This window comes from Eublepharis macularius, chromosome 8 (assembly GCF_028583425.1).
Source record: "Eublepharis macularius isolate TG4126 chromosome 8, MPM_Emac_v1.0, whole genome shotgun sequence".
Classification (NCBI taxonomy): domain Eukaryota; kingdom Metazoa; phylum Chordata; class Lepidosauria; order Squamata; family Eublepharidae; genus Eublepharis; species Eublepharis macularius.
The window spans coordinates 83,982,501-83,996,541 of record NC_072797.1 but is presented as its reverse complement, the minus strand read 5'-3'; the positions used below and the strand labels follow the sequence as shown (position 1 = coordinate 83,996,541).

General features: G+C 40.7%; 1 protein-coding gene across 2 annotated transcripts in view; it reads left to right on the top strand.

The window, feature by feature from the left end:
• The window catches only part of SYK (spleen associated tyrosine kinase), a 53,679-nt gene that overhangs the window by 24,353 nt on the left and 15,285 nt on the right, over positions 1–14,041 (top strand). Inside the window, exons 5-9 of one of the 2 annotated variants that reach the window (XM_054986249.1) lie at positions 2,925–3,012; positions 3,524–3,570; positions 5,075–5,143; positions 12,428–12,512; positions 13,815–13,992. In XM_054986249.1, coding sequence (XP_054842224.1) covers positions 2,925–3,012; positions 3,524–3,570; positions 5,075–5,143; positions 12,428–12,512; positions 13,815–13,992 — 467 coding nt within the window. The remainder of the gene's footprint in view (positions 1–2,924; positions 3,013–3,523; positions 3,571–5,074; positions 5,144–12,427; positions 12,513–13,814; positions 13,993–14,041) is intronic. The other variant, XM_054986250.1, reaches the window with a different exon arrangement.

The following is a 14,041-nucleotide window of genomic DNA, read 5'->3' as shown; positions in this document are numbered from 1 at the left end:
CCACTGTCTTTTAATTCTCACATTGATTCCAGTCATCTGCAAACAAAGCAAATTCATGGAAGAGATCTTTGTCACGCATCTTCAGGGCAACCTCCTGTGCTCTCTGAAAAGCTGTTCCTGTAGGTCAGGGGACTCGGGATTGGTATGGATGGCAGCACAAGGGGCAGCGGTAAGAAGAAATGTGGCAGCAATCACTCTAACATTCTTGCATAAGCTCTTCTTCAAATATTTAAGAGCTTGCATTTGAATGTATGTGGTAGTCCTGCCAATTTCCCCTTTGTACTGCCATTTGTTACATAACAGATCCCACCCAGTTCCTGAAAGTCTCCTTTTAGTGGTTTATCATAGAGAAGGTGCAAAAAGGGGCAAAGATCCCTTTCACCAACTTGTAGTAATGCAATTTCTGCCAGTTGTCCCATTTTGTTGCAGTTCCACATCATATTCTTTGCTGTTTCTGAGGGTCCTTTCACTCTTAGGAGTATATTTTCATAAACTGCAATGGTCTATTCAGGAAAACAAAGGAAAAATCCCTTCCACATTCTGTTCCCAGAAAACATGGATTCAATCTAGAATAATGTTTCTACATTTTTGATGAAATTTTTGATTTTTTTTTTGTAGTTGAACAAATTGCAAACATTCTAAAATAGAATGGCATTTTCATTTATAAATAAAAAAAATTAAGTGGCCCCTTATGAAGAGAAGAAGAAGGACTTTGAGGCACTAACTTCAGAAATATTATTTGTCTTGCACCTGGTCAGATGGTCTTCCCAGGAGTTGGCTACTTGGCCAGCTGCCCTGGAATGAAGCCTGGAGCTGGAACACGGGGCTTGCACATGAACCAGTTGGTCCAGCACTGAAGTTCTAACAAGCTTCCGCCTAAACAGGCTGAGGGGTGACATGGCTCAGCAGCCAGCAGGTGCTGAGGCTCAGAAGGCCCTGCTTTGGCCGTGGTCTTGCAAGGAAGCATCACTGTCAGAGTCCTGACCTGAGCCTGCAGGGAGTTGGCAGGCTGCCAGCCTTGCACTTCGCCTTCTCTGTGCTACTTCTGCCTGGATCCTTTACCGCCGCCGCTTCCTTGGTGTGAGAGGCAATCTGGAGGGACTGTCATCCCTGGCTGGTGTCCTTCCTGGTAGGGCCCTTGTGGTGGTCTCTGAGAGAGGCGGCTTGGACATGTTTGCAGATGGCAAGGACTTGCAGATTCTGGTGGGGAGGTTTCAGGTATGGCCAGGCCATGGCCAGCCAGGGCCTTGCTTGCAGGCTCTGGCAGTGTGGCCTCTGGCACATGGTCAGCTCTTGCCTCTGCAGCACCAGACCCATCCTGGTACTGCTGGTCCTCAGGCTCTTTGCCTGAGCCCTCCAAGTCTGAGTCACTGGTCTGATCACAGAGCTGGTCAAAAGGGTTCGTGACATTTAACATTCTGGGCACAGTTTTTAGTTTCCATTTTCAGTGCTGAAGTATCCCTGACACTGCTAGCCAGTATCCTATATGCACTCCGCCAAGAGGAAATAATCAATAGAAACACACTTTGACAAGCTGCAGAGAGCATGGTGAGCGTAAGAACCCCTCTAACATCCACCATTCTCAGATTAGCCTGCTGCAAACACTCTCATGAGGAGAACACAGCAGTGCAGCCACCTGATGCAGAACAGTGAGGACACAGACCCCTGATGTCAGGCAACCACTGCCCGCACACAGAACGCACCAAGGGAGGGAACAAAGGATCATGCCCCCTCTCCTAGGAGGGGCACTATGGCATGACTGGGAAAAGCCCTGAAGCGTGTACACTCAGGAAACCCTGCAGATAAGTGTTCAAGTTCCCTTTTGCCGAGTGTAGACAGAGATGAGAAAACAGGACCGCTCCAGCCACAGCATTTTCATACTCCTGTAACTTAGACTCAGTGCTGATACCTGTCTAGTAGTCTTCAATAATTTATAATACGCAGTTTACCATATAAGATGTGAGCCCTTTGTTTGCTGAAAAACATAACAAAATAGCATTAATTACATAATGTGGCGCAGTTTTCTTCTGGTGAGGTCAATCTGCACATGTTCAAAGGAATTATACTATGTAATGTAATATAAGATTCACTTATATTACATCACTAAAAATCTGTTGCAGGTTTTAGCCCTGGAGAAGCCATGAAGTCTTGTGCACCATTTTCTCTGTGTGTTGGGTTGGGTTCTCTCTGTGTGTGTTAGATTCCTTGCCCACAAGAAATGTGTGTATGCATACAAGTGGTTTGGATTTGTAGAGTAGCACAGACATAATAATTATTCATTGTTCAAAGTGCATTGCAGCTGCTTTGTGACCCCTATCTGCTAGAATTAACATCTGGGCAATGAAAAAAATAAATGTGATAGCTTTTTCCCGTCTAGTGATGCAGGGACTTACTTTCCCTATCATGGATGCAATTTGAGAGTTTATTTCACAGTGACTATAGATGGGTTTGCCAGCTAATAGGAGCAGTCGCTGCTCTGTCTGCGCACTTGGCTTCTTCGTCAGAGCCCCAGCACATGCACAACAACCAAGTTGTCATCCTGTGTTTTGAGACAACAGCTGTCCAATTCCGGCTTTCCCCAGTCTGGGCAGTCTGCTGCTCACCACACAATGAACCTTCCTTCCATCTCTCTAGCTCATTTTGGTGGTAGCACTTCAAGGATTATACACACATACACATCCTATCTAAGAACAGAATGCACGACAATCGGGGACCTAAGAGCAGCTTCTGGCATGAATAAATTGGTCAATCAAGCAGCAGGAGGAACTCTTCAGCATTTGTAAGGACTTGGACACACAAAGAACATTTGGGAGACTGTGGCTCAAGGACCCCAGTTGTGCTGAATTTGTAACTCAAAGCCAACTTTGCAGGCCACCAGTAACAATTTCATCGCTCATCAAATCTTTCTTACTCTGTTCTGATAGCTAGTGGAACATTATTCTTACAAAGCAGATGGGCTGCTAAGAATCATCAAAGATCCAGTACCAAGTCCAAATTTTCACTCTACAAATGGTGAGTATTTTCTTGTTAATTGTAGAACTTGGAACCTTTTATCATGTACATACTTTCTTAGCAATGGCACACTGCCTGTAACAGAGGCAGCCTTCGCTCATTCTATCACTTCAATTCCTATCACTTTTAGTTTGTTTCACTGGAAGTTGATAACTCCCGTTGATGGTGTTCTGTGTGATATCTGAATTATCCTAGTAAGGCTCTTGCTTAAATAAAAAGCAGAATCCTATATTAGACAAGCACAGCAGAGCTGTCTGGGAGAAGCTCTTGTAAATTTCTTCATTGCTGTGATATGCTGGCACCTGGAGAGTAAGATAACAAGAAAATTTATCAGAGCTTACATCCTTTACTGTAAAATGTAGTTTATTTCTGTGGAGTCAAGCGAGGGCTAGACTGAATCTTCAGAATGTCTGGAGAATATTTTTTCCTTCAGTTTTTTCCCTTATAAAACAGTGCTAGTAGAAGCAGCAATTTAAACTTTTGTAGTAATTGGTATGTGTCATTATCTTAGGCAGTTTTGATCTTGGACCTTGCCCACCGCTTCCTGGTCGTGATAAGGTACGAAAATGTACTGGTCAAAAATGACTATTTTTAACAACATTGAGAGATTATATAATATTTGGTTATTACTCTTGGGACTCCTAATGTATGAATACTTGTAAAATTGTACTTGTTTTCATACAATAGCATTCATTATGTAGATTATTTGCTCAGTCTTTAAAGTTTATGGAACAGCTAATTTGTGTGAAAATAACTAAAGCAATAGTGTATGTCAAAGTAAGTATTGGTTCTGTCTGTTATGTACAGGATGTGGTACATTCTGTGTCAGAATCTTCCAAATTCCAAGCAAAGGAACACTAGGTCCTACACTCAGAATAAGTAACTTTTAAATTATTTAAAAAGTGGTTCTGCATATATATTTATTTTGCAGTTATTTCTACCTCTAAAATTAATTTAAACAGGGAGGGGGTTGAATATATTGACAAGGGCTGGAATGTTAAAGGCAATGAAGGAGAAGAGAAAACAGGGAGGGAGGGAGAGTCGCAGATTAAAAAAGAGGGAGGGAGAGTTGCAGATTAGAACACCAAGGCACTAAATTATGCCTCTTCAGCACTGAACAGCATTGAAAATTTCCATCTTGTTTATTTTATAAAAGAAAGTACTTGACTTAGCTTGACTTGTTTTCCTGATGTTCATATCAGCACTGAAGGAGGTGCTGCTTCGAGAGCTGTTTTAAGACTATAAGTCTGTTCAGCTAATCATAAAAATATGATAGATAAATCTATTTTCTAAATTTGACTGACTTTTCTGTTGTCAGGTAAGCAACATTAGGAGGTCAAATATTTTGGAGAAAAATGTGCCCCAGACTAATTTTATTAAAGCTGCAAAACTGTATAGTCTTTTACTTCAGAAAGTACTAAAATGTTCTGAACAAAGTATGCTATAGCAAAAATAGTCATGGTAACGTTACATCCAGAATTGAATCCAGCAAGCTTTTTCACTAAATCCTGTCCAGTTCTCCCCCTCACTACAGTGCCAACCCCAGATGGCTTTTGTTTATGTAGGGCCCATAATCCTCTGCATAGCCCTTTTTGTTGGCCAAAGAGGTCTCCCTTTCCACTTTTTAAACCCTGGAAAGGCTCCTGGATCCATATATGTAACTGCAAGTGCGGTTGTTTCTTTGGTGGGCTTCTGTCTATGCAAGTAATTTGAAATCCATTTAAGGAACTTATTCTCTTAGAGAAATGGAGATAGTGTTTGAATAATAATTCTTAAATGGTTAGTGGATAGACCCCAGCAGTCAATAGAAATCATCTAAACTTTTAGGTTTGTGGACAGTGAGTGTCAGAAACAGCCAGGAAAGGGTTTAAGGAAGAGTCAGTTGTGTTTTTAAAGGGAAAGTTTGGTAGATGTGAGTCCTGGAAAAGATACAAAACAGCACTATTGACTTCATCTCTCAGTAAAACTTTTGCAAACTAACTACTGTTGTAAAATATAGGCATGTGTTATGAAATATCCTGATTCCCTTATTGATCCTTTTGATATCCTTTATGGTTTCTAGACTTTGTCAACAGGTGGAATTTTCTCCAGACTCAAATCATACACTTTCCCAAAGGCAGGAAGCAAGAAGGTGCATAAACATGGTCTTTTGTAGATTTATAAATGCGTGGAAGGACTTACCCTCACTTACAACTCTCTAATGGTTTAATGACTTTGTGCCTTGCTGCTAATCCTCTGTGCACACTTGGCGACTTTCTTCAGCTTTTACTTCTGGCCTTAGTTTATAGAATTAACCCATGGCTAATACATAACAAAAATAAAAGTGGTGCTGTTCCCAGTATCTGTTACTGACATGCACTTAAGTAAAATATCAAATATTTGTATTATTTTGGGGCAGTGTGGGATTGTACATTATACCTTATTCATAGGTGATTGATGCTTGCTTCACATACACATCACAGTGCAGAATGTAGAAGTGTGATGGTAGGCTTAGTCAGTCAAAAAGTGGTGCTGGTTTTGGTAGTCTTTTTTGTTTGTTTGTTAATCTTAAAGGTACCACTGGACTTTTGTTTTATTTCGCTGCAACAGACTAACACAGCTCTGTGAAGCATGGGAGCATGCCTGCCACCAGGCAAATGCTCGCTGCCGGGCATCACTTCCTTAAGTGATGTCATCATGCCCAGTGGGAGTGCACCTGTTGCGCACTGGCCCTGGAGTTTTTTGTGCTTCCTAGGCCCATTCCCTGGGCCTTTCCTCTTGCCGGCCAGGTGAGTAGCGGCGGAGGCAGAGGCTGGGAGTGAGGGATCCCCCACCCCCACAGTGGGACTGGCAGCCCTACTTAAAATTCATTTTTGACCAAGTCTATGACCACCATGTAAGGAATAGTGATATCTTCTTGTATTTTCTTCTTCACTCATATGGCTTTGTTCATCTTTATTGCAAAAGTAATACGCACTCAAGTTTTAAGAAAGTGTCAGTTTTTAATATCAAACTATTTACAGTTTGCCACACATTGCTTTCGCAGTCTAATTGGTGAGAGAAGGGAAATAAATAGATGAAGAACAGGTAGATAAGCTTTGGAACAGGGATTTCTGTTCATTGAGATGATTTTTTCACCAGCTTTACAGCAAAAAGGTAGGAAATAATTTGTCTTACCACCAAGTAATATTCTGCCTTTAGTATGTGTGTAGGAGTGTTAATGTGGCAAGCAAAGGCCTTTGCTATAAATATTTTCTTTTGCCACGTGACTTTTTGGGCCAGGCAAGCATGATGAATAATGTATAGAGCTGTTCGGTAATGTTAAACCAATGTGGGAATAAGGCTCTTGTGACTTTAAAGCGTTCTAACACAGTCGGCAAGATTTCCATTATCAGCTTTTGTGCCAACCATGGCAAGGACTGCAATTCAGAATTCTGATTTGTCTCACTTTATTACCAGGTACTTTTAGCCCTTATATTTATTTAGTAGCATTGAAGTTCAGTTCATTAATATGAACTTACATTTTATTTGCAGACTTTAATCAGTCTGAGAAGACAAGCAAATGTTGTTGCATAAGAACTGTCTGTCACTCAACTCAAATGCAGAACACTTCGCTGGAGTCGTCCTTTTCTGCTGGCTGCATTTAGCTGCTGAAGGAAATCCTTGTTATAGAAACATGCAGAAATAGCATTACAAACTGACAGTGCAATCATAAACAGTTTATTTGTTTACATTATTTATAGTCCACCTTTCTCACTGAAACACAAGGTGGATTACACAGATTTCCGCTTTTCTAAACACATTGACTTCAATAGGCTTAGAAGGCTCTTTAGGATTGTACTGTGAATGTATTAAGTAGTGTAATTAAATGCGTATCTTATGCTTTATTAGCTATCCAGGAATTAACACTATTTAAAAATGCGCAAATCCCCAGTACAAAGAAATACATAATTTCACTCTCCCTCAAATTCATTCTTTTGAGTGGTTTATAATCATTCACAGCTTAACATTCACTTTGTCATAAAAATGCTAGTCATCTGTTTGACAGCTATTTTGTATGTTACTAAGTATCTATGTCATACAAATTTAACAATGGCTTTAAAGAACATTGGCCATGGACATGCCTGTTTTGTGTTTAGAAAGGCCTACCCCATTTTATGTTAGAACACTTTTTTAAAGGACTAGCAGCAAAGCCCGTTGTGGGGAAAAAATACAACAGGCTCTAGAAAGGAGAGGGCAGGCAGGCATGCCCTCCTCCTCTGTCACTGATCCCAGCCAGTGAAGGAGGAGGGTGGGCATTGCCACCTGCTCCATGCCTGATAGAGGCTGGGTAAAGGAGGGTGGGCATAGCCACCTGCTCCACTCCTGATCCCAGCTCGGTGAAGGGGAAATGGGCATTGCCTCCTGCTCCATGCCTGATTATAGCTGGGTGACGGGGGACAGGCATTGCTGCCTGCTCCGAGCCTGATCCTAGCTGTGTTAAGGGGAGTGGGCATTGCCAGTTGCTCCCCGCTGGGTGAAGGGAGGAGTGGGGATTGCCTCCTGCTCCACACCTGATCCCAACAGGCGAAGGCAGGTGGCAGGCTTTGCTGCCTCCTCTGCTCCTGATCTCAGCTGGGTGAAGGGGGTGCAGGCATTGCCACCTGCTCTGCTCCTGATTCTGGCAGGTTGAAAGGGGGTGGGCATTGCTGCCTGCTTGGCACCTGATTCCAGCAGGGTGAAGATGGAGTGGGCATTGCCACCTGCTCAGTACCTTATTCCAGTAAGTTGAAGGGGGCGGGCATTGCCATCTGCTCTGCTCCTGATCTCAGCTGGGTGAATCTGCTCTGCTCCTTATCCTGGCTGGCTGAAGGGAAGAAGGGCATTGCCTCCTGCTCTGCACCTGATCCCAGCCAGGTGAAGGAGCAGGGTGGGCATTACCACCTGCTCCACTCCTGATATAAACTGGGTGATGGAGGGGGCGGGTACTGCCATCTTCTCCACTCCTGATCCCAGCTGGGTGAAGGGGGGCAGGCATTGCCATCTGCTCTGCTCCTGATCTCAGCTGGGTGAATTGGAGATGGGCATTGCCACCTGTTCCACCTCTAGTATCAGCTGTGTTAAGGCAGGGAATGGGCATTGCCACCTGCTCCGCTCCTAATACCAGCTGGGTTAAGGTGGAGGGTGGGCATTGCCACCTGGTTCACTCCTGATCCCAGCTGGTGGAAGGGGGGGCAGGCATTGCTACCTGCTCCACTCCTAATACTAGCTGGGTTAAGGCGGGAGTGGGCATTGCCACCTGCTCTACTCCTAATATCAGCTGGGTGAAGGCGGGGGGCAGGCATTGCCACCTGCTCCACTCCTAATACCAGCTGGGTGAAGGGGGGGCAGTCATTGCCACCTGCTCCCATCCTGATCCTGGCCTGGGCTTCCTGCCACAGCACGTTTTCTGAAGGGACATGGTGACTTGCCTGGGCTTCCCTCCACGGCAGTGCCCTCTGGTGGTGCACCAAGGTAGGAAGTGAGTCGTCTTGAATACACTTACTCAACTATATAATAAGATACTGTGTTAAGGAAACTATAATGACAGTCAAGGCAGCGCCATTATGTGTGTTGCCCCAAGTAGTAGGAGCGTGGTAAGAGATGCATTCTTTTCCCCGCACCCCAACTTGTACTGCTGACTTGGAGATGGTCTGACTTGGAGCTGGGAGACAACTGTATGAGCTGGGGAAGGAGACTGCAGTCTGTCTTAGAGTCTGGCATTTGTACAACTGTGCGTAGGGGAAAAGAGCCTGCCTCACTGTGCAGTCTCTTTTGGCTCCAAGGTGAGCTGCAGAGATCCCGTGAAAAATGATGGCTGATGCAAGCCATGCTTGTCACTTCCTCCCGTGTGCCACCCTCTGGTCATTTGCCCCTTCCCAACAGCCTCTTGATCACTTGGGCTGCAAACCAACTCCAACAGCTGCCAACAGCAAGTGGAATTGAGTTTGCCTTCCATTCTGTTTCCCACCAAAAACTCTAGTCTGAATGCTTAGCGACTGTATAGCAGAATAACATGTGCATGTTTCTTAGGACAGTTTGCCCCCTTCTTGCCTTTGCTGGAAACAGTTGATAGGATGAAGTGAGTCTCTCTTTCAGGCTAATCCTAATTAATTCTAACAAGCTTTAAAGTTAACTTATTTCTCAGGGCATTTAGTTTGGCTCAGACTAATTTAGGCTGTAATCCTAAAGACACTTTTCTGGGAGTAAGCGCCAGTGAATAATAGGAGACCTGATATGCTTAAAATTGTGCCATCTATATAATAGGGCTAACTCTTCTGTTTATCTTGGGGAGAAGGAGATCATGACACTGAACAAAATACATACTTGTCCTCTCTGTAAACATCACTGTCCTCTTTCTAAACATCCCTGTCTCGGTTTGAATAGATACTGCTCATGTAGGAAACAGTTGCAAAGAGCATGTGCATGTATTACTAACCTTTAAAATATATGGCAAAAGTGTCTATGAAACCATTAAAGTATATTTCTGTACCGTTTAATGAGACATGCTACCTGCAACAAATAGTATATTCGTACACTCTTATAAAAGATGCCAAATTTCAACATTTAATGTATAAGTACAAATTTCAACATTCAATATATAAATAACAGCATTAGGATTATAGAGTAAGGCTTACTGAAATCATAAATGCAGTTTTTTAGAAATATGTCCTACTAATATTAATTACTTATTTTTGAGTAAACATGATTAGTTTGGTATTTGCTTATTTAGAAAAGAGAAAATAGATTTGATTGATAATTTCCCTCCCCCAACTGTAACTGCTTTTCAGTAATAAAGATCCAATCAGTGACCACCCACATTATACAATAATCACTAGGAATTTTTCTTCATTGGTGCTTCCTAAACAGTACCATTAAGAGAGATGGAAAATAAGCCTGACAAGAGCAAAATGAATAAATGGAACCCAAGTTATTTTTCAGACCTCAGCTGCAAGTTTAATTTTGTCAACATATGCAAGTATTTAGTTCCAAGCCATTTAAAGTAAGTTCACACACACTTCAGAATTTTAAATAATAACAGTAATAACATTTGATTTATATACTGCCCTTCAGGACAACTTAACAGCCACTCAGAGCAGTTTACAAAGTATGTTATCATTATCCCCACAACAATAATCACCCTGTACGGTGTGGGTGGGTGGGGCTGAGAGAGCTCCTAGAAGCTGTGACTGACCCAAGGTCACCCAGCTGGCTTCAAGTGGAGGAGTGGAGAATCAAACCCGGTTTTCTTGATTAGAGTCCCGCGCTCTTAACCACTACACCGAACTGGCTATAGAAATTACCATATCTGCTCTAGAACAGGTTACCAGCAGAATGCCCCAAGATATGTGTGTTTGTTTTAAAATAAGCTTTAGTTTGATTTCCATAAGATCATATTATCAGTTCACGAGTCCTAACATAAGTGAAGGAGAGGAGCCAAAGCAAAGTTGCTTCCTGGCTGCAGCCATCAACTCCCCCTCCCCACACTGATTGGCAGACTAAAAAGAGATGCAGAAATCATTGGTGCTTTTGCAGCATGATGTCACTTCCAGGTGAACCTGGAAGTGACATCATGCCATTTTAGAATTCAGGGGTCCCAGGTACAGTCCCTGGCATTTCCAGTTTGATCTCAGGTGGGAAAGATTTTTACTTTCTTTTTTTTTTAATAAATTTTTTTATTGGATTAGATTATATAATCATAAAATACAAACATACCCCCTTTATTAATATCTGTTTCTAACCCCCTCCCTTTCCTCCCCCCTTTTATTTGACTTCCAACAGTTTTCCAACCCTTTATCTATCTTATTACTTACTTACATAATACCTCATGTAATCTATTAAACATACACTTAAACTCTCTTCTAAGCTTGTTATTCTTTTTTTTAAAAAAACACAGAACTACCATTAACCCCTCCTTTACTAAATCTTATATTCTAAATAACACATTGCTAGCATTTTGATAACCTTTATATTATTAGTATAACATTTTATCCATTTTCTATTCCCTTACTTAATCTCTTTACTCTCCCTCATATAAGTTAATCAATTTAACTTATAGTCTATATATTTCTTTAAACATTTCTTATTCTTATTCTCAATCTATTTTAGTTATATAAAATACCTGTTATACTAAGAACTTAACTACAATAAAAAATACCCAACTAGCATGCTCATATATATTCATAATATCTATTCATAATAATACGTCTGCTATTTAATACTGTGTGTAATAAAACAGAATTTTCATCTTAACCCTGATAATAGCTTAGAATTTAATATTTAAATCCCCCTTTCCCGGTAAAGCCACTTCTCTCTTCTTTTATAAAGTCTCAGTAATTTTCAAACTGCCACAGTTTCCCTTCCACATCCCATTTTTTCTCCAAATATTGCTTCAGTTTCTCCCAATCCATATTAAACTGTCCTGGATCGAGGTCTCTGAGCTTCCTTGTCATTTTGTCCATCTCAGCCATGTACAGCAATTTATAAATCCAATCTTCAATAGTTGGTACTTCTTGCAATTTCCATTTCTGCGCATATAAAAGTCTAGCCGCTGTTGTCATGTAAAATAACAATGTTCTATGTTGTGCTGGAATATCTTCCATTCCCAAATTCAGTAGCAGCAATTCTGGGTTTCTATTAACTTGAAATTGTAAAATCTCATTAATCACTTCTGTTATTCCTCCCCAGTATTGCTTAGCTACCTCACAGGTCCACCACATGTGATACAACGATCCTTCATGTTTTTTTACATTTCCAGCATTTATTTGACATGTTAGTATTCCCTAACGCAATTTTCTTTGATTTTTACTTTCTAAGATAAACCAATAGAACTGCTTGCATGCACACAATAATTCATGTGAAGTAGCCTTTAATATTGTCATTTTTATTTACCCATATGGAAAATAAAACCAGGACTGATCAGCTTAATATGGAATAAGTTGGCTAGGGAAATGAATATACTGCTTTAATTTCAAATTGTGTTAAATATGCAAACTTGAGTATAGGTCATTTTTCTAAAGTTCATAGTTTTTTGGAGACTGGGTTATATGGTATATAAATCCTAAAGAGATGCATTAAAAACATAAAACGGATTGGAAACAAAATATTAAGCAGCTCTAGTATTAGATAAGACACAGGATTTGGAAATAAGATAATTATTTCAAGAGAGTTATAATTTGAGACAAAGCCATTTGTTAATTCCTTCAGAAGACAATTCTCTGTAGAATTCTTTTATGCTTTAGCAGTGTGTGTTTGGCTGGCATATGTACACAAGAAATAACCTGAAGATTTAGGTAAGCTTTGCTCCCTTTCTTGTGTGTTAATTCTTGCAGACATTTCTCACTGCTTAATTTATGTCTTAGAATGCCCAGATAACATTCAAAATGCACTGAGACAGAATTCTGTTTGTGTGCTGTAGTTACCTTTACCTCCGCGTGCCTACAGCGACGATACTGCTGTGCCTACAACATCTAACACTTATGAATCCTCGAAAGCAGAGGCAGGTAGGCAATGAAGTAATATTTGGTTAAAAGCTGTTATTTCATATAGGAATAAAGAAGTTGCTTCTGCCACTAGTGGACTTACAGTGGTCTTCTACTAGATGTTAATCTCATTTGTCCTCACACCAGAAGGCTGTTTTTACCCTTATCTAATCATTTTGAAAGTGAAAGTTCTATTTTCTTTTGTTCTCATCACTATTGTGTATACTGTTGATTGGAAAACCTACCATCCCAGTTTGGTGGCTTGAGGTTTATCTAGCTGTTATTATGAAGTTTTTTTTCATTATGTATTTAGTGATATCTTGAATCCCTTTTTATTTGAATCTCAAAACCTGCACAGGTCAATATTAATAAGGCCCCAAATTAGTAGAATCTTTGCCAGATTCTACTGTCCCCAGATTCCCCATACCAGTCAGGCTGCCTTAATAGAGCATGGGAGCATTTTTGATTAAAGAAATGACATGCATGGGGTGGGGGGGGGGGGTTAAATCCCCTTTTCCAGTATTGCACCCCTGATTCATATTGAATCCCTGATGATATTTTAGGGCAAAATAGCATTATTGAGAATTCCAGTAATACGATTTAACATGCCATATGTGATTTGGCCTTCAGATATCCTTGTTTTTAGGAACTACAAGTATAAATCAAGTATACATCCAAATGTGGATGCTTACCTTCTGTGAGATATACATAAGATGTGCATTTTCATGATTAAACACACACACAAACTAGTTTGTGTAAAAATGTGCACATCTGGCTATTAAGGAATGTATATATATATATATATATATATATATATATATATATATATATAAAATTTGATAAAAAGTGAATTGGATTGAAAGTAGTATTATTTATATCAGTGGAAGTATTTAATATTTTCTATTTAGCACTAGTTATATAGTAGTCACTAATCAAAACATAGAAGTGACACAGTCTGTGCCCAGGAAGTGTAGAATCTACATTAAATGACCATTAAAGTGGCAGATTATGAGGAAGGAGCTGTGGGGTGAAGGTGGAGTCGAAGGGCAGTTAGACAACAGAAATGCAACTAAACTAAGCTTGGGAGGATAGTAGAAATGGCTGCTGAAGGAATTGATGGAGATGGGAGAGACTTGCCAACTAGTGTGCAGAGGTGGGAGGTATTGCTAGTAGAAGACATAGTATGGCAGAAGGCATGGAGACAGAAGCTGCAGAAGGAAATACAGCCAACATTTAGTAGTTCTTATATCAAAGATAATGAGATTAGTATGAAAACAGGTGATAGCGTGTGACAGTAAATGTGTTCTGCTGTTCAACATACAGGCTATCAGAGGGAAGCCTTACCAATGGACACTGCAGTCTATGAAAGTCCATATGCAGACCCAGAAGAGATGAAAGCTAAAAATGTCACTCTTGACAGAAATTTACTGACTCTGGAAGACCAAGAACTTGGCTCTGGTAACTTTGGTACTGTAAAGAAAGGCACTTATGAAATGAGAAAGTAAGTTTAGAAATACTGATAGATTGTAATCTTGTTTTTCCATCCTAAA